At 44.1% G+C, this 27,811-nt stretch overlaps 1 protein-coding gene across 1 annotated transcript in view; it reads left to right on the top strand.

Moving 5' to 3' along the window:
• Positions 1 to 9,817: 9,817 nt before the first annotated feature.
• The window catches only part of LOC115145302 (protein crumbs homolog 1-like), a 32,032-nt gene continuing 14,038 nt past the window's right edge, over positions 9,818 to 27,811 (top strand). Inside the window, 4 exon segments of the mRNA XM_029686770.2 lie at positions 9,818 to 9,978; positions 18,598 to 19,530; positions 19,533 to 19,562; positions 26,765 to 27,315. Of these exon segments, the coding sequence (XP_029542630.2) occupies positions 9,930 to 9,978; positions 18,598 to 19,530; positions 19,533 to 19,562; positions 26,765 to 27,315 (1,563 nt within the window). The 5' untranslated portion in view covers positions 9,818 to 9,929.

Below are 27,811 nucleotides of genomic sequence, written 5' to 3'. Positions count from 1 at the left end.
CTTCTGTCTGCCTGCGGTCGCTATGGCAATAGAGGCAATGCAGAAATGGAACTGTGGAATTGGTTGCCATGGAGGCACGCTGTGATGCTTTGTGAGGCTCTTAAGTTTGCAAATGTCCTTGTACTGGAATGGATAATGGTAGGATTCTTTTTTTCAAAGGTGGAAAGAGAGGCTTTTGTGTCAAAGGCTATTATAGAACACAATGGTTGTGTGGGACAATGCAAAGCATGACTCATTGTAACACACGGCTAAGAGAACAAAACATGGATGTCTTTTAGTTCACCCTCACTAAACACTTACCCTTTTCAATATCGATACAATTTTCTGGTGGTACTGAGTACTGACATATTGGAACGAGAATGTAAAAAAGAGAAAGAGAATGTATGAAAGACCTTTTCATTAAATAATTAAATAATATATACCAGAAAAGTCTACTGTGACATTTCAATTTCCCCCCTGGGGATCAATCAATATTAGTTTAATCAGAAATGTTTGTGCACGGACAGAACAAAAGCAGAAAACCCTTGGCCCTCCAGATCTGGAGCGTCCCACCCGTATGCTAACAGAAACACATCAATCAGACAATCAATCAAAACTATATTTCCTGTCCCCAGGTGCGTCTCGCCTGAAGGCGAGGTCAGAGGTACTGGTAACGGACCAGTGTTCCCCAACCCCTGCTACAGCCAGGCCATCTGTCATAGCCGTGGTGATGGCTACTCGTGTTTCTGCGTGCCTGGGTTCCAGGGTGTGCGCTGCCGATAGAGGTGAACAAGTGTGTCACAGCCCTGCAGGAACAGAGCCACCTGTATAGACAGGGTGGGCAGGTACGACTGTCTCTGCAGCCCAGGGTTTACAGGTAAGATGAGAAGCGACAGCTCCTTCAGGGCTTTGTTCAGTAGTTACCAAATGGGAGAAAATGTTTTGAAACAGGCATGTGTTATGTGAATTTAGGTCTCAAACCCTCTTAAATGGTTTAGATCAAGGGGTGGCCAATCTTAGCTGCAGAGGTCCGGTATGTGAGTGCAGGCTTTTGCTCCAGCCAGGAAGTAACACATCTCTTAATAAACTTGTTTTTAATTATAACTTTGATAAGTTGTATCATGTGTGTTCCCGGTCACAGGATGAAGATTGCTCACCACTGACCCAATGAGTAAAACAGATGCCATCTAGTGGCAATTTGAGTTATGTACACTAGTCCTCAAATCTAACCCTCTGTTCTATAGCCTCTTCTATGCTATAGCCCATACATTTAAAAATAGAAATACAAAAACATGAAATAAGAATATCTATAGGCTTTCCATGCTCGATAACATCCAGTTATAGAAATAGAGATTTGCTCATGAAAGATAATCTATGGGTAATCCTAGCTCTTTAGAGAATCTTAGGAAAGATTAAATACACACTTAGAAAATATTATATTTTCTATGTAGTCCATCGCCCTGTGTTCTGGTTTACAGTATGATTGATCTGGGATTCAGAATTACATAGTAGAACACAGATGAAAGCCACGCAGGGGGGCTTATGTCAAAACTGACACAGAAACAGAAACAACACGAGTAAAGGAAACAGAGCCTCTAATATCAGTATATAATGATCCGTAAGCCATTCAACATGAAAGCATTTGACATTGAGTATTATCTCCACAGGTGCATGTTGATATTCCCCTTCATGTTTCCATAAACTGACCTGTCCAGATGGTTTGGCCAGTGCGTATTATACGACCAGAGCCCTGTGACTGACTCTGTCGGCCATATTGGATGTTTGTTGTTCCAGATGCCACCTGTGAGATCCAGATTGACGAGTGTCAAGGGTGGGAGTTGTCATGACTACGTCAACAGTTTCTCGTGTACCTGCATGTCCAGTTTCCAGGGAGACCACTGTGAAATCGAAATTGACGAGTACCAAGACCAGCCATGCCAAAATGGGTCTCTGTGTCCTGAAGGGGTTAATGAGTAAGAAGTTTGTGTGTGTGTGAGAGATTTGAATTTTGTGGAGTAGAACAAGAAACGCCTGCATAATGCTTGCTTGTATAGCTTCACTTTTTATTGGAAAAGTAATTAGCACTGAAACTGAAAGATCTGTAACTAAAAATTGTTATCGTTCAGGTACAGCTGCGACTGCTCTCAGACCACCTTCACTGTGAAACTCCTCTCCTTCCATGCAATCCCCAGCCCTGTGTCAACAGCGCCACCTGTCTGGAGGACGAGGGGAACTATACATGTGACTGCTGGCCAGGTACAGTACAGTACAGTCACAAGGTTACAGAACAGAAAGCACAGTAGGCATGTCATTTGTTCTTGAAATGGGACCTGCAGCCCCTCTCTAGACGTCCCCTAAGAAGGTATGAGAGTAAGGTGGAGTGAGGGAAAGACAGGGATCTCATTCTAAGAACTTGGTGAGAGCGTGGTTGTCCTATGGTTATTTTGCATTCAAGCTTCCCACAACTTCCTGGAAATAGTGCAGGATAATTGCTTGGTTTTGGAACATTCTCAGCACATTAAGGAACTTGACAAAAAAAACATTATTTTCTTGATTTCCTAAAGATTCCCGAATGGTTCAATTTATTTTTTATTTTAAGTATTATTCTAGGAACACTAAATGATTTGACATTGGGAATGTTGTCAAAGTTCAGAGAACTTTCAGAAACAACATCCTTCTATGGGAATTTCAGTACTTCCATACAACATTCCACACAAGTTCCCATCTGGTTCGATTTAATGTCATGTTTTTACTACATTCTGGGAACGTACTCAAAAATGGTGTGACTTAACTGATGGTCTCAGTTCACCGGATGTGCTACCTGTCCCAGACCTGCTGTTTTAAACTCTCTAGAGACAGCAGGTGCTGTGAAAAGCTATGAAAGCCAACTGACATTTACTCCTGAGGTGCTGACCTGTTGCACCCTCTACAACCACTGTGATTATTATTATTTGACCCTGCTGGTCATCTATGAACATTTGAACATCTTGGCCATGTTCTGTTATAATCTCCACCCGGCACAGCCAGAAGAGGACTGGCCACCCCTCATAGTCTGGTTCCTCTCTAGGTTTCTTCCTAGGTTCCGGCCTTTCTATGGAGTTTTTCCTAGCCACCGCACTTCTACACCTGCATTGCTTGCAGTTTGGGGTTTTAGGCTGGGTTTCTGTACAGGACATTGTGACATCAGCTGATGTAAGAAGGGCTTTATAAATAAATACATTTGATTGATTGATTGATTGATTGATCGATTGATGGATTCAGAGAATGTATGGTTCTCTTTTATGTCAGTTCTTGGTAATATTCTGGGAATATCAATAAGCTCTAAATTCTGTTCTCAGAACATAAAAGAAAACCACAAAAACATTTCATATAATGTTCTTAGTGTTATTTAAAAACACATCCATTATGTTCTCAATATATTGAGAAAGCTATCCATAAGAAATAAATTAAATTTAACCCTTAGAACATGTTCTAAGAATGTTACTTAAAACATACATTCCGTTCGCAGAACATTTAGAAAACTTTCTATATAAACTATATAAACCACAAGAAAACTTCATGCTGCATTCGTGACCAAGCGGGGAGTGGGAATTTACCACCATAGAGTTAGATAGATGACTCTAGATTAATAAAACCTATTTTAGCATTGGCATTGCCATTGAGGTCTTCCACCATTTTAAAGTAGTCAACTGGGTAGGCCTTCCTATGGGTGAAGGAAGGATTACATGATTTCATCCGGGTCATCAGGAGGAATCAGCCAATGGATTATACTCGTGAGCAAACATTCCATAACTGTAGGTGGCAGTAAAATAGCTAACCTTGGCTTTATACCTGTTCAAACAACAGTCTACCTGGCTGTATGCACCCTTTCAGTATGTTTCCCAACTCATAGAAGTAGTAGGGGAAAAATGGACTACTTAAAAATGGAGATGGCCTCAATGGTTCTGTCCATACGCTCACAAACAACATCATGGGAAAGGGTGGTAACAAGCCAGTACAACCTAATACAACCTAATGCATTCAACTGAAATGTGTCTTCTGAATTTAACCAAACCCCTCTGAATCAATGGGACATAGAGAATGATAGAGATATCATCTTTATGTATGTTTTCCACATAAGACTGGGTTAAATACAAAAAAACTCAACAAAAAAAACTCAAAAAAATAAAGGGAACACTTAAACAACACAATGTAACTCCAAGTCAATCACACTTCTGGGAAATCAAACTGTCCACTTAGGAAGCAACACTGATTGACAATTAATTTCACATGCTGTTGTGCAAATGGAATAGACAACAGGTGGAAATTATAGGCATTTAGCAAGACACCCCCAATAAAGGAGTGGTTCTGCAGGTGGGGACCACAGACCACTTCTCAGTTCCAATGCTTCCTGGCTGATGTTTTGGTCACTTTTGAATGATGGCGGTGCTTTCACTCTAGTGGTAGCATGAGACGGAGTCTACAACCCACACAAGTGGCTCAGGTAGTGCAGCTCATCCAGGATGGCACATCAATGCGAGATGTGGCAAGAAGTTTTGCTGTGTCTGTCAGCGTAGTGTCCAGAGCATGGAGGCGCTACCAGGAGACAGGCCAGTACATCAGGAGACGTGGAGGAGGCCGTAGGAGGGCAACAACCCAGCAGCAGGACCGCTACCTCCGCCTTTGTGCAAGGAGGAGCAGGAGGAGCACTGCCAAATGACCTCCATCAGGCCACAAATGTGCATGTGTCTACTCAAACGGTCAGAAACAGACTCCATTAGGGTGGTATGAGGGCCCGACGTCCACAGGTGGGGGTTGTGCTTACAGCCCAACACCGTGCAGGACGTTTGGCATTTGCCAGAGAACACCAAGATTGGCAAATTCGCCACTGGCGCCCTGTGCTCTTCACAGATGAAAGAAGGTTCACACTGAGCACGTGACAGACGTGATAGTCTGGAGACGCCGTGGAGAACGTTCTGCTGCCTGCAACATCCTCCAGCATGACCGGTTTGGCGGTGGGTCAGTCATGGTGTGGGGTGGCATTTCTTTGAGGGGCCGCACAGCCCTCCATGTGCTCGCCAGAGGTAGCCTGACTGCCATTAGGTACCGAGATGAGATCCTCAGACCCCTTGTGAGACCATATGCTGGTGTGGTTGGCCCTGGGTTCCTCCTAATGCAAGACAATGCTAGACCTCATGTGGCTGGAGTGTGTCAGCAGTTCCTTCAAGAGGAAGGCATTGATGCTATGGACTGGCCAGCCCGTTCCCTAGACCTGAATCCAATTGAGCACATCTGGGACATCATGTCTCGCTCCATCCACCAACGCCACGTTGCACCACAGACTGTCCAGGAGTTGGCAGATGCTTTAGTCCAGGTCTGGGAGGAGATCCCTCAGGAGAGACCATCCGCCACCTCATCAGAAGCATGCCCAGGCGTTGTAGGGAGGTCATACAGGCACGTGGAGGCCACACACACTACTGAGCCTCATTTTGACTTGTTTTAAGGACATTACATCAAAGTTGGATCAGCCTGTAGTGTGGTTTTCCACCTTAATTTTGAGTGTGACTCCAAATCCAGACCTCCATGGGTTGATAAATTTGATTTCCATTGATAATTTTTGTGTGATATTGTTGTCAGTACATTCAACTATGTAAAGAAAAATTTCATTCATTCAGTTCTAGGATGTGTTATTTTAGTGTTCCCTTTATTTTTTGAGCAGTGTATATTTGAATGGCCATTCAACTGGTAATTACTAGTGGGAAACTCGTAAATTCCCACTTTGTTACAAACGTAGCACTACTAACATTCAGAAAACATTCTAAGAATGATAATTAATGGACCACTGCAGTCAAAAACATGATTTCCTGTGTTTTATATATACAATGAACAAAAACATAAATGCAACATGTAAAGTGTTGGTCAAATGTTTCATGAGCTGAAAGTTTTGTCACAACACAATGCCACAGATGTCTGAAGTTTTTAAGGCTGAATACAGTTGGCATGGTGACTGGAGGAATGTTCACCAGTGCTATTTCCCGTCTCCAACATCATTTTAGAGCATTTGGCAGTGTGTCCAACCAGTCTCACAACCACAGATCATGTGTATGGTCTTGTGTGGGCAAGCGGTTTGGGCTAGCCAACATCGGGTGAAATTGGAGGGCGCGCAATTCAAATACATATTTGCATTATTAAACATTCATGAACATACAAGTGTCATATCATTTAAAATCTTAACTTCTTGTTAACATCTTGGTGTTAGGGGGCAGTATTTTCATTTTTGGGAAAAAAACGTTCCCGTTTTAAAGAGGATATTTTGTCAGGAAAAGCTAGAATATGCATATAATTGACAGCTTTGGATAGAAAACACTCTAACGTTTCCAAAACTGTAAAGATGTTGTATGTGAGTATAACAGAACTGATGTTGCAGGCGAAAGCCTGAGAAAAATCCAATCCAGAAGTGCCCCAGGTTTTGAAAGCGCTGCGTTCCAATGACTCCCTATTCAGCTGTGAATGTACCATCAACGAGCTTACGCTTTCTACGTATTCCCCAAGGTGTCTACAGCATTGTGACGTAGTTTTACGCATTTCTGTAAGTGGTTACATGGTGGCTCCGAGAGAGATTCTCTCGTAAAATACAGAGGTAGCCATTATTCCAATCGGTCCTAGTGAAAAACGAATTGTCCCGACGGATATATTATCGAATAGATATTAGAAAAACACCTTGAGGATGGATTCTAAACGTTTGCCATGTTTCTGTCGATATTATGGAGCTAATTTGGAATATTTTTCTGCGTTGTGGTGACCGCAATTTCCGGGCGATTTCTCAGCCAAATGTGAAGAACAAACGGAGCTATTTCGCCTACAAAAATAATATTTTGGGAAAAAATGAACTTTGGCTGTCTACCTGGGAGTCTCGTGAGTGAAAACATGCGAAGTTCATCAAAGGTAAACGATTTAATTTGATTGCTTTTCTGATTTCCGTGACAAGGTTGACTGCTGCTAGCAAGGCATAATGCTATGCTAGGCTATGATAAACTTACACAAATGCTTGTCTAGCGTTGGCTGTAAACCATATTTTGAAAATCTGAGATGACAGGGTGATTAACAAAAGGCTAAACTGTGTTCCAATATATTTCACTTGTGATTTTCATGAATAGGAATATTTTCTAGGAGATTTATGTCCGTTGCGTTATGCTAATTAGTGTCAGATGATGACAACGTTCACGGGATCGTGTGTCACTACAGGTTAATCTAACTGCATTGTCAGATTTCAAAAATGCTTTATGGTGAAAGCATACCATGCGATTGTCTGAGGACGGTGCCCCACATCAACATATTTTTCAACCAGTACATGCTTCACAAAATCACAAATAGCGATAAAATAAATTCCTTACCTTTGAAGATCTTCCTCTGTTTGTGATCCCAAGGGTCCCCGCTACAACATGAATGGTCGTTCTGTTCCATAAAATCCTTCTTTATATCCCAAAAAGTCAGTTTAGTTGGCGCCATTGATTTCAGTAATCCACTCGTTCAACGCGTAGACAAATGAGTCCAAAAAGCTACCGCTAAACTTCGTCCAAACAAGTCAAATGATGTTTTATTTAATCCTCAGGTACAATAAAATGTAAATAAACTACAATATGTCACACGGAAAGTAGTATGTTCAATAGGAAAGGCAAATTCGTAAGCGCGCGACGAAAGACTGATTTGCCTCAGGTGGTAACCTGACTCCAAACTCCAAATACTTGTTCATTTTTCAAAAAAGAAGCCTAAAACCTTGAATAAAGACTGTTGACATCTAGTGGAAGCCATAGGAATTGCAATCTGGGTGACGGACATGCATAGAAACAATAGGTTTACATAATAAGAGCCTGGGAGCTCAAAAAAAGAAATTCTCGCCTGCCATATGAATTCTGTTATAGTCTCAGACATTGTTTTTATTTTATATTATCTTTATTTAACTAGGCAAGTCAGTTAAGAACAAAATCTTATTTTCAATGACGGCCTAGGAACAGTGGGTTAACTGCCTGTTCAGGGGCAGAACGACAGATTAGCAGGGATTTGAACTTGCAACCTTTCAGTTGCTAGTCCAACACTCTAACCACTAGGCTACCCTGCCACCCCAAAATGTTTTAACAGTTGTAGAAACTTAAACGTGTTTTCTATCCAATGCTAACAATTATAAGCATATCCTAGGCCTGAGAAACAGGCATTTAATTTTGGGCATGTTCGTCAGGCAGAAATTCTGAAAAAGGCACCCTAGCCCTAACAAGTTATGTCAAGGTTGTGAACAAAGTGCTCCATTGTGGCATTGGGGTTATGGTATGGGCAGGCATAAGGTATGGACAATGAACACAATTGCATTTTATCTATGGCAATTTGAATGCACAGAGATACCGTGATGAGAGCCTGAGGCCCATTGTCATGTCATTCATTCACCGACATCACCTCATGTTTCAGCTTTTATAATGCACAGCCCCGTGTCGCAAAGATCTGTATGCAATTCCCGGAAGCTGAAAATGTCCCACTTCTTCCATGGCCTGCATTCTCACCAGACATGTCACCCATTGACCATGTTTGGGATGATATGGATTGATGTGTACGACAGCGGGTTCCAGTTCCCGCCGATATCCAGCAAATTTGCACAGGCATTGAAGAGGAGTGAGGCAACATTCCACACGCCACTATTAACAGCCTGAATGCGAAGGAGATTTGTTGCGCTTTATGATGCAAATGGTGGTCACACCAGATACTGACTGGTTTTCTGATCCACTCCCTACCTTTTTTTAAGGTATCAGTGACCAACAGATGCACATCTGTATTCCCGGTCATGTGAAATCCATAGATTATTATTATATTATTATTATATTTCCACACTATGAGGTTGGAATAATATTGTGAAAATGACGATAATGCCCTTTTAGTGTAGGAGCTGTTTGAAAAAACAGCCTGGAATTACAGCCTGTTTTGCCGGTCAGGAATCTCCGCTCCGGAACCAATCTGAAACCAAAAACACAGGTTCCCACAACTTCCAATGAACCAAATGTGCTATCTGGGATGGAGAGAGAAGAGGATGAGAAGAGGGGGTAGGAGAGAGAAAGAGAAGGGAGGGTATTGAAGGAGAGAGAGAGAGAGAGAGGGGGAGAAGGAATGAGTGCAAGAGTTCTCACAATGTTGGAAATGTATTTGTTATCTTTATAAATACAGAGGTGTGTGTGTGTGTGTGTGCGTGTGTGTTTGTGCGTGCGTGCGTGCGTGCGTGTATCCCTCTCTGCTGGCCTGCATGTGTACATGTGTGTGACCCACAGCACGCTGCAGGATTCATATGCAGCTACCAACCAGGAACCACAGGTAATGTCCCATAGAGACATTATGAATGATTATTGAGAACTGTCAAAAATTGTCCAAGGTTCAAATTGCTGGGATGCTTGATGATTCTATGCACTCCCATAACAAATTAGGGCATGCTCAATTAAAATGTGAAATATTTTCGCACAATAGTCAATGATCAGCTCTCAGTTTAATAACAATGTGACAGGTACCAAGCATGTGTATGGTTGTAGCTTGGGTTTATTTACAGTTTTCACCCATTCACACTCTTCTTTTACAAAAGAGGAATATTCTAGTCGCCCTGCTGCTTACACAAGCCTGTTATCTGCCTGTAAGGCTCAGCAGGTAAGAGTAGTGGCTGGGTCTCCCAACACTGTTCTATAATTGACTTCCTAGCAGTCACCAGTGCTCACTCTGTAAAATGGCACTAATTGCATTAGTGTTAATCCTGAGGATCTGGCTTTCCCAGACTCCTGCCTGCAGTAGGACTCAGCACTGTGTTTAGTTGTGCATGGCTAAAGACGAGGACAGGGACTGCCGGATACCCTGATGACCTATGGTCAGATGAGATTGTACACACAGTGGTAGTTGACATCTAGGCGTGCGTGCAACTACTGTTGGGAAACTCATAAACCAACGCAATGCTGAACGTGGAAGTATGGATTTCGAGCATTCTATTGCTAAATGCAGGTATGGTTATGTTCTTCTTTGTGCTTTCATGTATGTGACTATTTGTTTCAATGACAATGCTATACAATCTCATTGAAGTAAATGGAATTAAGTGATTATTGTTGATCATCATCGTGTTTTAAGCTTCCCATCTTTTCTGTGTGTAGTTGTAAACTGGATTGAGAAAATATCTTCATCTAGTAACTATTGTTGCTACTGTATATGAGATTGAATGGGTCTATTGCATTTAACATTACATTTAAGTCATTTAGCAGACGCTCTTATCCAGAGCGACTTACAAATTGGTGCATTCACCTTATGACCTCCAGTGGAACAGTAGTGCATCTAAATCTTTTCAGGGGGGGGGGTGAGAGGGATTACTTTATCCTATCCTAGGTATTCCTTAAAGAGGTGGGGTTTCAGGTGTCTCCGGAAGGTGGTGATTGACTCCGCTGTCCTGGCGTCGTGAGGGAGTTTGTTCCACCATTGGGGGGCCAGAGCAGCGAACAGTTTTGACTGGGCTGAGCGGGAACTGTACTTCCTCAGTGGTAGGGAGGCGAGCAGGCCAGAGGTGGATGAACGCAGTGCCCTTGTTTGGGTGTAGGGCCTGATCAGAGCCTGGAGGTACTGAGGTGCCGTTCCCCTCACAGCTCCGTAGGCAAGCACCATGGTCTTGTAGCGGATGCGAGCTTCAACTGGAAGCCAGTGGAGGGAGCGGAGGAGCGGGGTGACGTGAGAGAACTTGGGAAGGTTGAACACCAGACGGGCTGCGGCGTTCTGGATGAGTTGTAGGGGTTTAATGGCACAGGCAGGGAGCCCAGCCAACAGCGAGTTGCAGTAATCCAGACGGGAGATGACAAGTGCCTGGATTAGGACCTGCGCCGCTTCCTGCGTGAGGCAGGGTCGTACTCTGCGGATGTTGTAGAGCATGAACCTACAGGAACGGGCCACCGCCTTGATGTTAGTTGAGAACGACAGGGTGTTGTCCAGGATCACGCCAAGGTTCTTAGCGCTCTGGGAGGAGGACACAATGGAGTTGTCAACCGTGATGGCGAGATCATGGAACGGGCAGTCCTTCCCGGGAGGAAGAGCAGCTCCGTCTTGCCGAGGTTCAGCTTGAGGTGGTGATCCGTCATCCACACGGATATGTCTGCCAGACATGCAGAGATGCGATTCGCCACCTGGTCATCAGAAGGGGAAAGGAGAAGATTAATTGTGTGTCGTCTGCATAGCAATGATAGGAGAGACCATGTGAGGTTATGACAGAGCCAAGTGACTTGGTGTATAGCGAGAATAGGAGAGGGCCTAGAACAGAGCCCTGGGGGACACCAGTGGTGAGAGCACGTGGTGTGGAGACGGATTCTCGCCACGCCACCTGGTAGGAGCGACCTGTCAGGTAGGACGCAATCCAAGCGTGGGCCGCGCCGGAGATGCCCAACTCGGAGAGGGTGGAGAGGAGGATCTGATGGTTCACAGTATCGAAGGCAGCCGATAGGTCTAGAAGGATGAGAGCAGAGGAGAGAGAGTTAGCTTTAGCAGTGCGGAGCGCCTCCGTGATACAGAGAAGAGCAGTCTCAGTTGAATGACTAGTCTTGAAACCTGACTGATTTGGATCAAGAAGGTCATTCTGAGAGAGATAGCGGGAGAGCTGGCCAAGGACGGCACGTTCAAGAGTTTTGGAGAGAAAAGAAAGAAGGGATACTGGTCTGTAGTTGTTGACATCGGAGGGATCGAGTGTAGGTTTTTTCAGAAGGGGGTGCAACTCTCGCTCTCTTGAAGACAGAAGGGACGTAGCCAGCGGTCAGGGATGAGTTGATGAGCGAGGTGAGGTAAGGGAGAAGGTCACCGGAAATGGTCTGGAGAAGAGAGGAGGGGATAGGGTCAAGCGGGCAGGTTGTTGGGCGGCCGGCCGTCACAAGACGCGAGATTTCATCTGGAGAGAGAGGGGAGAAAGAGGTCAGAGCACAGGGTAGGGCAGTGTGAGCAGAACCAGCGGTGTCGTTTGACTTAGCAAACGAGGATCGGATGTCGTCGACCTTCTTTTCAAAATGGTTGACGAAGTCATCTGCAGAGAGGGAGGAGGGGGAGGGGGAGGAGGATTCAGGAGGGAGGAGAAGGTTGCAAAGAGCTTCCTAGGGTTAGAGGCAGATGCTTGGAATTTAGAGTGGTAGAAAGTGGCTTTAGCAGCAGAGAGAGAAGAGGAAAATGTAGAGAGGAGGGAGTGAAAGGATGTCAGGTCCGCAGGGAGGCGAGTTTTCCTCCATTTCCGCTCGGCTGCCCGGAGCCCTGTTCTGTGAGCTCGCAATGAGTCGTCGAGCCACGGAGCGGGAGGGGAGGACCGAGCCGGCCTGGAGGATAGGGGACATAGAGAGTCAAAGGATGCAGAAAGGGAGGAGAGGAGGGTTGAGGAGGCAGAATCAGGAGATAGGTTGGAGAAGGTTTGAGCAGAGGGAAGAGATGATAGGATGGAAGAGGAGAGAGTAGCGGGGGGAGAGAGAGCGAAGGTTGGGACGGCGCGATACCATCCGAGTAGGGGCAGTGTGGGAAGTGTTGGATGAGAGCGAGAGGGAAAAGGATACAAGGTAGTGGTCGGAGACTTGGAGGAGTTGCAACGAGGTTAGTGGAAGAACAGCATCTAGTAAAGATGAGGTCGAGCGTATTTCCTGCCTTGTGAGTAGGGGGAAGGTGAGAGGTGAGGTCAAAAGAGGAGAGGAGTGGAAAGAAGGAGGCAGAGAGGAATGAGTCAAAGGTAGGCGTGGGGAGGTTAAAGTCGCCCAGAACTGTGAGAGGTGAGCCGTCCTCAGGAAAGGAGCTTATCAAGGCATCAAGCTCATTGATGAACTCTCCGAGGGAACCTGGAGGGCGATAAATGATAAGGATGTTAAGCTTGAAAGGGCTGGTAACTGTGACAGCATGGAATTCAAAGGAGGCGATAGACAGATGGGTAAGGGGAGAAAAGAGAATGACCACTTGGGAGAGATGAGGATCCCGGTGCCACCACCCGCTGACCAGAAGCTCTCGGGGTGTGCGAGAACACGTGGGCAGACGAAGAGAGAGCAGTAGGAGTAGCAGTGTTGTCTGTGGTGATCCATGTTTCCGTCAGTGCCAAGAAGTCGAGGGACTGGAGGGAGACATAGGCGGAGATGAACTCTGCCTTGTTGGCTGCAGATCGGCAGTTCCAGAGGCTACCGGAGACCTGGAACTCCACGTGGGTCGTGCGCGCTGGGACCACCAGATTAGGGTGGCCGCGGCCACGCGGTGTGGAGCGTTTGTATGGTCTGTGCAGAGAGGAGAGAACAGGGATAGACAGACACATAGTTGACAGGCTACACAAGAGGCTACGCTAATGCAAAGGAGATTGGAATGACAAGTGGACTACACGTCACGAGTGTTCAGAAAGTTAAGCTTACGTAGCAAGAATCTTATTGACTAAAATGATTAAAATTATACAGTACTGCTGAAGTAGGCTAGCTGGCAGAGGCTGCGTTGTTGACTATGTAGGCTAGCTGGCATTGGCTGCGTTGTTGACACTACACTAATCAAGTCGTTCCGTTGAGTGTAATAGTTTCTACTGTGCTGCTATTCGGGGCTAGCTGGCTAGCTAGCAGTGTTGATTACGTTACGTTGCTTTAAAAGAACGACAATAGCTGGCTAGCTAACCTAGGAAATCGCTCTAGACTACACAATTATCTTTGATACAAAGACGGCTATGTAGCTAGCTATGTAGCTAGCTACGATCAAACAAATCAAGCCGTTGTACTGTAATGAAATGAAATGAAAAATGTGATACTACCTGTGGAGCGAAGCGAAATGCGACCGGATTGTTGAGTGCAGAAGTTCTGTTCGGTAGACGTTGGCTAGCTGTTGGCTAGCTAGCAGAGTCTCCTATGTTAAGGACGACATAAAACTACACACTCTAAACTACACAATTATCTTGGGTACGAAGACAGCAAAGACAACTATGTAGCTAGCTAACACTACACTAATCAAGTCGTTCAGTTGAGTGTAATAGTTGTGCTGCTAATCGGTAGACGGTGGACTAGCTAACGGTGGACGTTAGCTAGCTGGCTAGCTGCAGGGCAGTGTAGACTGCGTTAGGACGACGAAATACGATAATTACGCAATTATCTATGATACAAAGACGGCTATGTAGCTAGCTAAGAAGAAATTGCTAAGATTAGACAAATCAAACCGTTGTACTATAATGAAATGTAATGAAATGTAATACTACCTGCGGACCGAGTGCAGATGCGACCGCTCGCTCCAACCCGGAAGTCTGCAATAGCCTGAATAGAAGCCATGGTACTGTATTTTACCACTAACATATTCTTATATTGAGAATAGATGCTTATGGTTTCAGAACCTATACTATTCTTTATCTGAAATCAAATGGAATTGAAAACTAGACATGGACCTTTTACTTTACTTTTACTCTTAATTGACATACACTAATCTATATCAACGTTGACACTGCCAGTTGTTCCATCACAAACTGTCATGAACATAAAGCTCCCGGCTACAATCCAATCAAAGCCACATTTACATTATCCCACCCCTGGTTAGCCACTATTGGCTTAAAAAGCCAAACGTAACACAATATCTGCCAATTAATTACCAGCATCATTTCCCCTCTGTCTTGTCATGACTGTCCTGTAAGAATCCGAATGGGTCAGATCGGCTTGGCAATGGATGGCAGTAACCAGACCCTCTCTCACCTACAGAGGGGAGGAGGGAGCTGCTGGGGGATTGACAGTTCACACCCTGTTGTAAATTAAAGGAGAGGAGATCTAGGGTCTCCCTCTCCAAAATCCACAAAGGAATGTGCTTTGTCTCCAGAGACTTTCCCCGCTGAAACTTTAACGCGTTCAAAAGCGAATACTGGAACAATATTTCTAACATTAGAACGTGGGGAATGGTCAGAGGTGATCTAAAGAATAAAAATGTCATATGGGATGCTATTTTAAAGTGTTATAAAGGAAATACTTTAATAACTTAAAGTATATTGAATACATTTACGAAGTCTCAATCCTTACTGTTGTATATAAAATATGAACATTTATGAAAGTATTTTTGTTAAGATAGGAATCTGATTTTAGGAGCCATGAGAGAGAATTTGTCTCCTATAAACTTTGCAGAGTAAGTAGCCACGCCCCAAGTGAGGTCAGAGTGCGTGTCAGCCTGACGAAACCGTCCCTTTCGACCAGAGTGCATAAAAGGATGGGTAAAGAAATGAACAGTTAGACCAGAACATCGCCAGGCTGCAGCTGCTTGTGTAAAGTGGTTTGAACTCTGAATACCAACACGGCATGGAGAAGAAAACTCCCCTCTCAGACAGTCACTGGTACAGCTGATTAGCTGTCATAAAAAAGTATCTAGAAAAGTGAATTTAATTGGGACCATTCTACTATCCTTCAAACCATCCTTTTCTACTACTCTTCTAAAATCACTGTAGTACGCTACTCTCATCACCCAATGGGAACCATCGATACGACTGGCTAGCCTATCTTCAAAGGAGCATCAGTAGATGAGACAGGTCTGGACCCCTTTCAGACAATCAGAGCCTTACAAGCATGCCGCTGAAAGGTCCATCACCCTTCCTAAGGAGGGCTGGTTCTCACAGAGACCCACAGCTAATTAAGGCATTTCAACGTAAATACATTCATGATTTCTTACTCCAAATGGGCGGCAAAGTATATGATTACTGTGAGAATAGTTTCTAAAATGTATCAATGATAAGTGTATTTTTCGCTCTCTATCTCTCCATGTCGTTGTGTAACAAGCCGCCATATGGTGTGTCAGTCCGCTAGGGACCTTTTCCTAATGTATTAAGTGTGTATGTTATCCTGTGTTATCATTTAGTTAGCTAGTAAATAAATAATTTAACTTGTTATGGCTGCAATCCCACTATCGGGATAAGTGTCATCAACAACAGCTGAATAAATATTAATATTATATTAATGAAATGCAATATAGGAAAACACAGTTTAGCCTTTTGTTAATCCACCTGTCATGTCAGATTTTGAAATTATGCTTTACAGCGAAAGCAATCCAAGCGTTTGTGTAAGTTTATCGATCGCACGACAAAACATTAAGTACACTTAGCATTAGGAAGCTTGGTCACGAAAATCAGAAAAGCCATCAAATTAATCGTTTACCTTTGATGATCTTCGGATGTTTTCACTCACGAGACTCCCAGTTACACAAATGTTCCTTTTGTTCCATAAAGATTATTTTTATATCTAAAATACCTACGTTTGCTTGTCGCGTTATGTTCAGAAATCCACAGGAAAGAGCAGTCACGACAACGCAGAGGAAAATTCCAAATAGTTTCCATAATGTCCACAGAAACATGTCAAACGTTTTTTATAAATTAGGAATAGAAAAATTAACTCTATATACATCATATATATGTACCAGGGCCAGTAACCAAAAGGTCGCTGTTTGAATCAACCAGGTGAAAATCTGTCAATGTGCCCTTGAGCAAGGCACTTAACCCTGATGTGCTCCTATAAGTCACTGTGGATAAATGTACAGCTATATCATTATCAATAAAACTGTATAAAAGATAACTTGCCCTCGGGGCCGAACCTCTGCCTTCACATTTCAGATTAAGATTACTTTAATGGTCAATTGAAAATCCAAAATGTGTGGTGTGGATTAGTGGTTAGGGCCGCTGCCTTCAGAGCGCACATATGGACCTTTCGTGTGGTTACCTAGGTTACTCATTAGTTCACAGCAAAACACAATTTTCTTGTCTGCTTGCATTAGTCAATTACAAAACTACATTTAAGAAAAGTACAAGTCTAAAGATTACTTTTCAACATTGCCTGCGCCTGAGTGTTCTCACTGTTAAGAAGGGGGGTGGGGGGTGTTGCAGCACATACTTCCCGTGGCTATGGCACTCCATGAACAGTGTTGCCTACACCCTGGGCTATAGGCTATGCAAGCCTCTCCTCATAGGCCATTCCTCTTCTCGTAAAGTCCAAGGAAAAGCTATAGTAAATGTATTTGTATAATTTTTTATTCTAGGCCTATTCAGCACTGAGCCCGTTCTTCAGGGTCTCTGCTTTTTGCTGCCACTAGATGTAGAAGAAGTGAGTGTTTCAACACTAATCTTAGGAATGGAATACCCTGGATAAAAATGTGTTTTTAAGTCTTATTTGATAGTGAGGGAAACATTCAACCCGATTGACAATTGGTCAATTGTGTTCCTAGAGATTCTGGAAATGCCTCTGTTGACGTTAAACGTTTTTTGGGTGAATCCGAATCGTTTAGTTGGTTAAAGAAGGACTCCAGGCTATGGATCTTTTCACAACTAGTCATCTGTAAGATTAAAAGTAAAAGTCAATATTGTTAATGTAAATGGTAAATTAAATGGCTAGTTGCAGGACGAAGATGCAAGCTTACATGTCATGTCCACAACTATGGAGCAGCAGACCAAGCAATATGCGAGAGGAGGACAATTATTCTGGTCATGTCAAATTCATTTATTTATTTTATTTAACCTTTATTTAACTAGGCAAGTCAGTTAAGAACAAATTCTTATTTACAATGACGGCCTACCAAAAGGCAAAAGGCCTCCTGCGGGGATCGGTAATGGAATTTAAAATTGAAATAAGTTAAATAAAAATATAGGACAAAACACACATCACAACAATTAATTTATCAGGTACTGAGGCCATCGATTCTGTTACTTGTTATTCGTGTGAGATATTTCCATTTTGGGATAGTTATTCACTGAATTGCTAGTACTAGTTGCTCATTCTGCTACAGTGGTTACAAATGTCTCGCTCTCGGTGGAATGCGAATGCATTATCACATGATACTGCCTTCTAATCCCTTCCCAAAGGGCAGTAACCTAAGGTAGGTGCCTTTGGATGCAGATAGGAAGCATCTTTTGTATTTTGGATAATAACAGTATGCTACACCAACATTAGTTTCCCTTCATACAAAGTGTCAAAACAAGTGCCTGGCACTGGGCATGAATTTGTGATGCTCAAAGCCAAAAGCATGCTGATCAGACCACTGCACTACAGCAGTTGACCATGCAAGGCATTAGAATACGTGATGGTATGAGGTCGGTTGGTTTGCAGAGCCTTACCCAAATCATAGAGCCCGAGGTACGGTATTGCATTGTGTAGTCCACAAACACGGCATAAATGCCTGTCAGTGACAAAGGTGTCGAAGTTGACCTGACAAGATGTCGAGGATGATGAGGGTCAGCTCAGAGATGGCATCACGGGGTACATGACACCGCAGGCAGCTTCCTCTAGTCTAGAACTTAACGTCACACCAATATAGATTACACATAAACAATTATTCTAAAAACATAAACCATACATGTATGGGGAAGGTTAACATGTCTCCAGTAAGAAGCAATACTGTAGTCATGTACTATAATAAGTTATATACATTATTCATGATTCATAATAGACGATAGTGCTTTCAAAGATGAGGAGAATAAGTATGTTTTCTGTACTAGAATAGCAGGAAAGGTGAAGAGTGAATAATTCCCACCTGGGAGCTTAGAGAAAAAGTGATTTAAAAAACAGTTATGGGTTTCCACACCTTCACAGACTAAGCTGTACCAATCATAGTATCATTGACCCACATCAACGTTCAGTCTCCCTTCCCTTCCAGGTACCCTTTGTGATGAGGTAGTGGACATGTGCAACCCCAGCCCTTGTGAGAACGGGTCTCAGTGTCAGAGCCTTGTGGGGGGCTATGTGTGCCACTGCTCCCAGCAAAGCCTTGATGAGTTCCTGTATGGGGGCCGGAACTGCAGCGAAGCGTTGGTGGGCTGTGAGGGCCATGAGTGTCAGAACCAGGGCTCATGCTCTCCATTCCTAAGTGACGGGCATCATGGCTACTCTTGCCACTGCCCCCCAGGCCACACCGGGCTTCTCTGCCAGACCCGCACAGCCTTCTCCTTCGAGCAGAGCGGCTACCTGTTATTGCGGAGCCCCATGATGTCCACAGAGGCCTCCTACAACATCACCCTGAGTTTCCGGACAGTGCTGCCTAGGGCCGTCCTCTTCCAGCGGGGCAGTGGAAGGCTGATCCTGGGTCTGGAGCTGTTGGGGTGCCATCTGAGTCTCAGCCTGAGGAGGGAGGCCTCAGCTGGGGGTAGGGCAGAGGCCCTGCAACTTAGCCAGACACTGGAGCTCCCCCTTAATGTGACTGATGGGAGGTGGCACTCTGTGGAGGCCGTGCTGGGGGACGGCCTACTCAGCCTCAGGCTCCTGGATGGCGGGGTCTGTCAGGAACAGGACTGTGAGAGGGAAGCCCAGGTCGCAGACACTCTGGCTGGGACAGACTCTTCAGAGTCTCCCCTCCAGAACACCTTCATCGGTGGGGTGGTGGAGGAAGGTGTGGTTCTGGTCACGGTCCCGGCCTTCATCGGCTGTCTGCAGGACATATTTGTGAACTCCCAGCTGGTGGTTCCGGAGGAGTGGCTGAGCGACTCGGTGAACATGACTATAGGCTGCAGCCACAGAGACAGATGCCAAGACAGCCCCTGTCAGAACAGAGGACAGTGCACCAACCTGTGGCAGAGCTACCAGTGCCGGTGCCCCGGCCATATGAAGGCCAGGACTGCGCTGAGGGTAAGAATGGAGGAATGAGTGGACAGAGTGGATGGGGGTGCTGAGTATACGATGTAGTCGAGATCTCCTTTAATTTCAAGGGTTCATTTTTGTCCATTACATTTACATTTACATTTAAGTCATTTAGCAGACGCTCTTATCCAGAGCGACTTACCGGGAGGGGGGGGGGGGGGGTTATATCAGCTTTAATAGATAGATTGTGGCTTCCATCAATGTTACTGTCTGCATAATTAACAATCCCCCATATATATGTTTTGTAAATACAGTGCATTCGGAAAGTATTCAGACCCCTTGACTTTTTCCACATTTTGTTACGTTACAGCATTATTCTAAAATTGATTAAACTGTTTTTTTCCCTCATCAATCTATACACAATACCCCATAATGACAAAGCAAAAACTGGTTTTTAGGAATGTTTGCAAATGTATTAAACATAAAAAAACAGACATTTTACATTAAAATAAGTATTTAGACCCTTTACTCAGTTCGTTGCTGAAGCACCTTTTGCAGCGATTACATCCTCTAGTCTTCTTGGGTGTCACCCTACGCTAGGCACACCTGTATTTGGGGAGTTTCTCCGATTCTTCTCAGCTCTGTCAGGTTTGATGGGGTGCATCACTGCACAGCTGTTTTCAGGTCTCTCCAGTTATGTTTGATCGGGTTCAAGTCCGGGCTCTGGCTGAGCCACTGAGACTTGTCCCGAAGCCACTCCTGCATTGATTTGGATGTGTGCTTAGGGTCATTGTTCTGTCGGAAGATGAACCTTCACCCTGAAGGTTCATCATCGGAGTGCTCTGGAGTAGGTTTCCATCAAGGATCTCTCTGTACTTTCCTCCGTTCATCTTTCCCTCGGTCCTGTCTTCTCTCCCAGTCCCTGCCACTGAAAAACGTCCCCACAGCATGATGCTGCCACCACCATGCTTCACCGTACGGATGGTGCAAAGTTTCATCCAGACGTGACACTTGGCATTCAAGCCAAAGAGCTCAATCTTAGTTTCATCAGACCAGAGAATCTTGTGTCTCATGGTCTGAGAGTCCTTTAGATGCCTTTTGGCAAACTCCAAGCAGGCTGTCATGTAACTTTTACTGAGGAGTGGTTTCCGTCTGGCCACTCTACCATAAAGGCCTGCTTGGTGGAGTGCTGCAAAGGTGGTTGTCCTTTTAGAAGGTTCTCCCTTCTCCACAGAGGAAGCCTGTAGCTCTTTCAGAGTGACCATCAGGTTCTTGATCTCCTCCCTGACCAAGGCCCTCCTCCCCGATTGCTTAGTTTGGCCGGGTGGCCAGCTCTAGAAAGAGTCTTGGTGGTTCAAAACTTCTTCCGTTTAATAATGATGGAGGCCCTTCCCCAGATCTGTGCCTCAACACAATCCTGTCTTGGAGCTCTACATACAATTCCTTTGACCTCATGGCTTGGTTTTTGCTCTGATATGCACTGTCAAATATGGGATCTTATATAGACAGGAGTGTGCCTTTTTAAATCCTGTCCAATCTATTGAATTGCCCACAGGTAGACTCCAATCAAGTCTTAGAAACATCTCAAGGATGATCATTGGAAACAGGATGCACCTGAGCTCAATTTCGAGTCAGCAAGATGGCACCAACAGAGATGGTCGCCTCGCTTTGAGTCCTTAGGAAACAATGCAGTTAATTTTTTAAATGTATTATTTATTACATTGTAAGCCCTAAAATCTTAAGTGTTATTACATACAGCCGGGAAGAACTGGATATATTGGATATAAGAGCGACGTCAACTTAACAACATTACGACCAGGAATACAACTTCCCGAAGTGGATTCTTCAGTCGGACCACCACCCAGGACATTGGATCTAAATCCCAGAGGCTGCCCCAAAACAACGTCGCCGCAGAAGAGGTAGACAGAGCGGCCTCCTGGTCACACCTTCCACCTCTTCCCAAGTATACTACTCGCTAATGTACAGTCTCTAGACAACAAGGTGGATGAAATTAGGGCAAGGGTTGCCTTCCAGAGAGACATCAGAGATCTTAACATTCTCTGTTTCATAGAAACATGGCTCTCTCATGATATGTTGTCAGAGTTGGTAAAGCCACTGGGTTTCTTCATGCGTCGCGCTGACAGAAATAAACATCTGTCTGGGAAGAAGAAGGGCGGGAGTGTATGCTTCATGTTTAACGACTCATGGTGTATTCATAACAACATACAGGAACTCAAGTCCTTCTGTTCACCTGACCCATAATTCCTTACAGTCAAATGCCAACCACATTATCTCCCAAGAGAATTCTTGTCAGTTATCGTCACAGCTATGTATATACCCCCTCAAGCAGTTACCATGACGGCCCTCAAGGAACTTCTGTGGACTCTATGTAAACTGGAAACCATATATCCTGAGGCTGCATTTTTTGTAGGTGTTTATTTTAACAAAGCAAATTTGAGAACAAGGCTACCTAAATTCTATCAGCATATTGATTGCAGCACTGGTGCGGGCTAACACTGCTACTCTAACTTTCGCAATGTATACAAGGACTGCGGGCCCCCCCTCTCCTTTTCCATGGCTGAAGTGAGTTAGGCATTTATATGTGTTAATCCTCACAAGGCTGCTGGCCCAGACGGCATCCCTAACCACATCCTCAGAGCATGCGCAGACCAGCTGGCTGGTGTGTATACGGACATATTCAATCAATCCATATCCCAGTCTGCTGTCTCCACATGCTTCAAGATGGCCACCATTGTTCCTGTACCCAAGAATGCAAAGATAACTGAACTAAATGACTATCGCCCCGTAGCGCTCACTTCTGTCATCATGAAGTGCTTTGAGAGACTAGTCAAGGATCATATCCGCTCCACCTTACTTGCCACCCTAGACCCACTTCAGTTTGCATACCACCGCAACAAGTCCACTGACGATGCAATCGCCATCACACTGCACACTGCCCTATCCCATCTGGACAAGAGGAATACCTATCTAGGAATGCTGTTCATTGACTACAGTTCAGTATTCAACGCCGTAGTGCCCAAGCTCATCATTAAGCTGGAGGCCCTGGGTCTCAACCCTGTCCTGTGCAATTGGGCCCTGGACTTTCAGACGGGCCACACCCAGGGTGCATGCTCAGCCCCCTGCTGTACTCCCTGTTCACCCATGACTGCGTGGCCATGCATGCCTCCAACTCAATCATTAAGTTTGCAGATAGTCGACTCCTGAAGTGTGAGTGGACTGAGCAATCCTTACTACTCTCTACACCTGCCTCTTCTACCCCTACTCGGTCCCCTTCTTTCACCTGCCCTACCCTGTCCTTTGCCCATGCATACCCAGTCCTGCCTTTCCCTGCCCTGCACACAGCCATGCCAACCTCAGGAGTCTGAAGAAATTTGGCTTGTCACCTAAAACCCTGTCAAACTTTTACAGATGCACAATTCAGAGCATCTTGTCGGGCTGAGTCACCGCCTGGTATGGCAACTGCACCGCCCTCAACCTCAAGGCTCTCCAGAGGGTGGTGCGGTCTGCACAATGCATCACCGGGGGCCAACTACCTGCCCTCCAGGACACCTAGAGCACCCGATGTCACAGGAAGGCCAAAAAGATCATCAACGACAACAACCACCTGAGCCATTGCCTGTTCACTCCGCTACCATCCAGAAGGCGAGGTCAGTAAAGGTGCATCAAAACTGAAAAACAGCTTCTCTTTCAAGGCCATCAGACTGCTAAACAGCAATCACTAACTCAGAGAGGCTGCTGCCTACATAGAGACTCACTCGTTTATTAAAACAATTATACCGTCTATTGCATCTTGCCTATGATGCTCGGCCATCGCTCATTCATATATCTATAAGTACATATTCTTATTACATCCCTTTAGATTTGTGTGTATTAGGTAGTTGTTGGGGAATTGTTAGATTACTTGTTAAATATTACTGCACTGTCGGAACTAGAAGCACAAGCATGACCAATGAAATTTGATTTGATTTGACTTTGATTTGAGGCTCATAGCTAAGGGTCTGAATACTTATGTAAATATTTCAGTTTTTTATTTTTAATACATTTCCAAAATTGTCTAAAAGCCTGTTTTTGCTTTGTCATTGTGGAGTATTGTGTGTAGATTGAGGATAAAACCTTTTTATTTAATCCATTTTAGAATAAGGCTGTAACGTAGCAAAATGTGAAAAAGGGAAGCGGTCTGAATACTTTCCGAATGGTCTGTACATAACATTCTATTTGTTGTAATATTTATTTATAATCATTTTTATTGAAAATTAAGTTTTGAATTAAGCTTCATTCATAAACCATATGCCATGGAATCGGTACATCAAAAAACTCTTCCCAACGAATTTGCAATCTATATGGCACAGCTGTCAATTTTTTGGTCCTTAAATTAAAGTGGTATGCCTTTTTTTATCACAATTTTCTTTAAAACCTCTTAGTGATCCCTTCACGCGCCACTCCCGTTGACAGGATTGATTTGACATCACCCAGTGAAAAAGTAGTGCGCCAAATTCAAAAACAGAAATACTCATACAAGTGTTATATATAGGTTTAAAGATGAACTTCTTGGTAATCCAGCCACAGTGTCAGATTTCAAAAAGGCTTTACAGCGAAAGCAAACCATGCTATTTTCTGAGGACAGCACCCCAGCAAACATACACATGAAAATCAGAATTCAACCCGCCAGGCACAACACAAAAGTCAGAAATAACATATAATGCATGCCTTATCTTTGAAGATCTTCTTCTGTTGGCACTCCGATATGTCCATTAAACATCACAAATGGTCCTTTTGTTCGATAAATTATGTCGTTATATATCCAAAATCCATTTATTTGGCGCGTATGATTCAGAAAATACACCGGTTCCAACTCACGCAAGTTGACTACACATTATCTAATTAGCTACCTGTAAACTTGATCCAAACATTTCAAACAACTTTCCTAATCCAACTTTAGGTATTTTTAAACGTAAATAATCAATAACATTTAAGACGGGATAAACTGTGTTCAATTACCGGAGGAAAATAAAGTATAGCGAGCTTTCAGGTCATGCGCCTCAACCACATCAGTACACTTCACTCGACCCTCGTTCTGAACAGGGCTACTTCTTCATTTCTCAAAGGAAAAACATCAACCAATTTCTAAAGACTGTTGACATCCAGTGGAAGCGACAGGATCTGCAAGCAACTGCCTTAGATTTCCAGATTCCCAATAAAAACCCATTGAAAAGAGAGTGACCTCAAAAACAAAATCCTAGATGGTTTGTCCTCGGGGTTTCGCCTGTCAAATAAGTACTGTTATACTCACAGACATCATTCAAACAGTTTTAGAAACGTCAGAGTGTTTTCTATCCAAATCTACTAATAATATGCATATCCTAGCTTCTGGGCCTGAGTAACAGGCAGTTTACTTTGGGCACGCTTTTCATCCAGACGTGAAAATAGTGCACCCTATCCTTAAGAAGTTTTAACCAATTTTGTTCTTTAGTGCTGACAGACAAATTCCTCACTTTCTCCTCCTTTCACTTGCCTCTTCCATTTTTGCGGTAATGCTGCAATTAGTTGGTTGTAATTTTGAGTAGAGCAGACATTTCCATATATTTTGTGTGACATAACTCAACCAATCCTATATATATATATATATATATAGTATTTTTTATATTTTGTTCTGTCTTTTCTGGTGGATTAAACTGAAATTGCAACCAACTTCCTGTGGCTTGTTTTAAAAATAGTGATATTTTGGAGATTATTTCATTTTCAAATAACTGTGTGGATAGACGGACCAAGGCGCAGCGTGATTAAAATTCCATATTTTATTTAAGCAAAACTTTCAAAAACAGAAAACAAACAACGAACCATGATATCAGCGGTGCACCATGCACTAACTCAAAACAATATCCCACACAGCAGGTGGAAACAGGGAACCCTTATGTATGATCCCCAATTAGAGACAACGAACCTCAGCTGCCTCTAATTGGGAACCATACCAAGAGCACCAACATAGAAATAATAAACCTAGAACACCCCCTAGTCACGCCCTGACCTACTATACCACAGAGAACCAAGGGCTCTCCATGGTCAGGGCATGACAGTTCAAATCTAAATCAATGTAAAAAAGCCATTCTTGCACATGGGGTGAGACATTCTTACTTATCTGCTGGAGAAGAAGTTTGAATTTTAAGTATACATTTTGTATGACTGAAGCCTTCAGTGAAAGTTCTAATGCTTTAACATTTAATAAAAAATGTAACAATTCTGCCCTCCAAAGTCATTCATTATATAAAGTAGAACATCCTTAGTAGACCTACATAATAGAGAGGGCGTAGAGCAGATCAGTCAGAAGTCACAGTGAGAGATCTGTGTTGGATACAATGAGGTAAGGCGATGCCTTACAGGGACACAGCAGCGCTTACGACACTTACAATACAAACAAAAATGAATTTGCAACCATAGTCACACAAATGTCAGTCAGGGTACAGACCCTGGTAAGTAATTTTGATTCTTTCTTTTCAGAGAGGGATATTAATAACCAATTGCCACGAAAGCAAATTAGTAATCTGGCAGTACCCAAGAAAAGATACACAGAAACACAAACACTGCACACACATGCTGAGATCTAGAGTTAAACTACTGCTATCCTAGATGGTATGGATAATTAAAGTCCTTTGCTCTTAAATGCATGCAGATCACCAACGCTTGTGTGTCATTATGTAATACGCATGCATGTGTATGTGCTTGGTGTTGGGGATGTGCAAGCAATGTGTGTGTGTCTCTGAAAGTAGATTCACAAGGATGTGGGGCAATTAACACACTATTACCCCCCTGCCTTATTTAATTACAGCACCTGTAGCCTGCTATCTGCTACTGGAACGGGAAGTGGGTTACAATGAAAGAATACATTTGTTCTGTGTCTATGCACCTGTGTGTATGTGTGTCATGTGGAAAAAAGGCAGACAGTGCAGTCTGTGAGTGCTATCTTAGACAGATCAGAGTGTGTCCTATCTAGTGTCGTCTGGGCTGCGTCTGTAACATGGAAACATATGTGCTTACCACACACAATATAGCATAGACTTCTTGGACAGTGAGCGAGAAAGTCATACCACTAGAAGTTGTATTTGGTATTTTTGTCACACAAAACAAATGCATAATTTGTACTATTTGGGAACCAGTAGTTGTAACCCTGAATATGTTATAATAAAACATTTACCCTCATCTTCTGTCCTCTCCCTCCCTGTCCTTCTCTGTAGAGTATGAGACGGCCCGCTTCGGCAATGAGGACTCTCAGAGCTACGCCGTTTTCACCATCACAGATGATGCAGGAAGTGACATCACTGTCTCCCTCTTTCTGCGCACACACCGCCACGCTGGCCTCTTGTTGGTGCTCGCCAATAGCACCAGCCAATACCTGCGCCTGTGGCTGGATAAGGGGCGGGTCAGAGTTCAGCTCCATAACTTTGAGACCTTGACCAGTGAGAGTTTGGTTAACGATGGGGACATCCACTTTGTGAGCGTGGTTGTGGACCGTGAGCATTTGGTCCTATACGTGGCCAACCAGAAGCAGGGCTCGGTGGAGGTCAGGACGGTGGACAGTCAGATGGGGGATGTGGTGTATGTGGGGGGTCTGGCAGAGCAGAAGGCGTCATCAGCATTCGGGGGCTACTTTAAAGGCTGTATCCAGGACCTGAGGATCAACAGTGAGAGACTGCAGTTCTTCAGGCTGGACACCACAGTGACATCATATCCTCTGGTGCTCATGGCTAATGTCACGGCGGGCTGCGCTGGGGTCGACTCCTGTAGTGTGAGTGGACTGAGCAATCTTTACTACTCTCTAAACCTGCCTCTTCTACCCCTACTCTGTCCCCTTCTTTCACCTGCCCTACCCTGTCCTTTGCCCATGCCATACCCAGTCCTGTCTTTCTCTGCTCTGCACACAGCCATGCCTTACCCCTGCCCTACCAATTCTGCCCCAATCCCGGACTACCCTGCCCCTTCTGATCCTTCTGATTCTCAGCCTTCATTATCTTACTTGCCATCACTGCGTTTGAAAGCCACATATGTCACCAGTCCCACACAATCAAATTAAATTGTGTTTAAGGGTGAGGTTAAAGGTGTTAATTGGAAATGCTGTTTCGTAAGAGAAGACGAAAGAGAAGACGAAAGAGACAAGAAGACAGGGAGACAATAAGGAACTGTCAACTGTTAGGGTGTGTTTACACAGGCAGCCCAATTCTGATCTTTTGCCAAATTATTGATTTGATTGGTCAAATGACCAATTAAAGGAAAAATATCAGAAT

The sequence above is a fragment of the Oncorhynchus nerka genome, linkage group LG17, assembly GCF_034236695.1.
Source record: "Oncorhynchus nerka isolate Pitt River linkage group LG17, Oner_Uvic_2.0, whole genome shotgun sequence".
In the NCBI taxonomy this organism is placed as follows: domain Eukaryota; kingdom Metazoa; phylum Chordata; class Actinopteri; order Salmoniformes; family Salmonidae; genus Oncorhynchus; species Oncorhynchus nerka.
The sequence above is the reverse complement of the archived record's forward strand: the minus strand, read 5'-3'. Positions and strand labels throughout refer to the sequence as shown.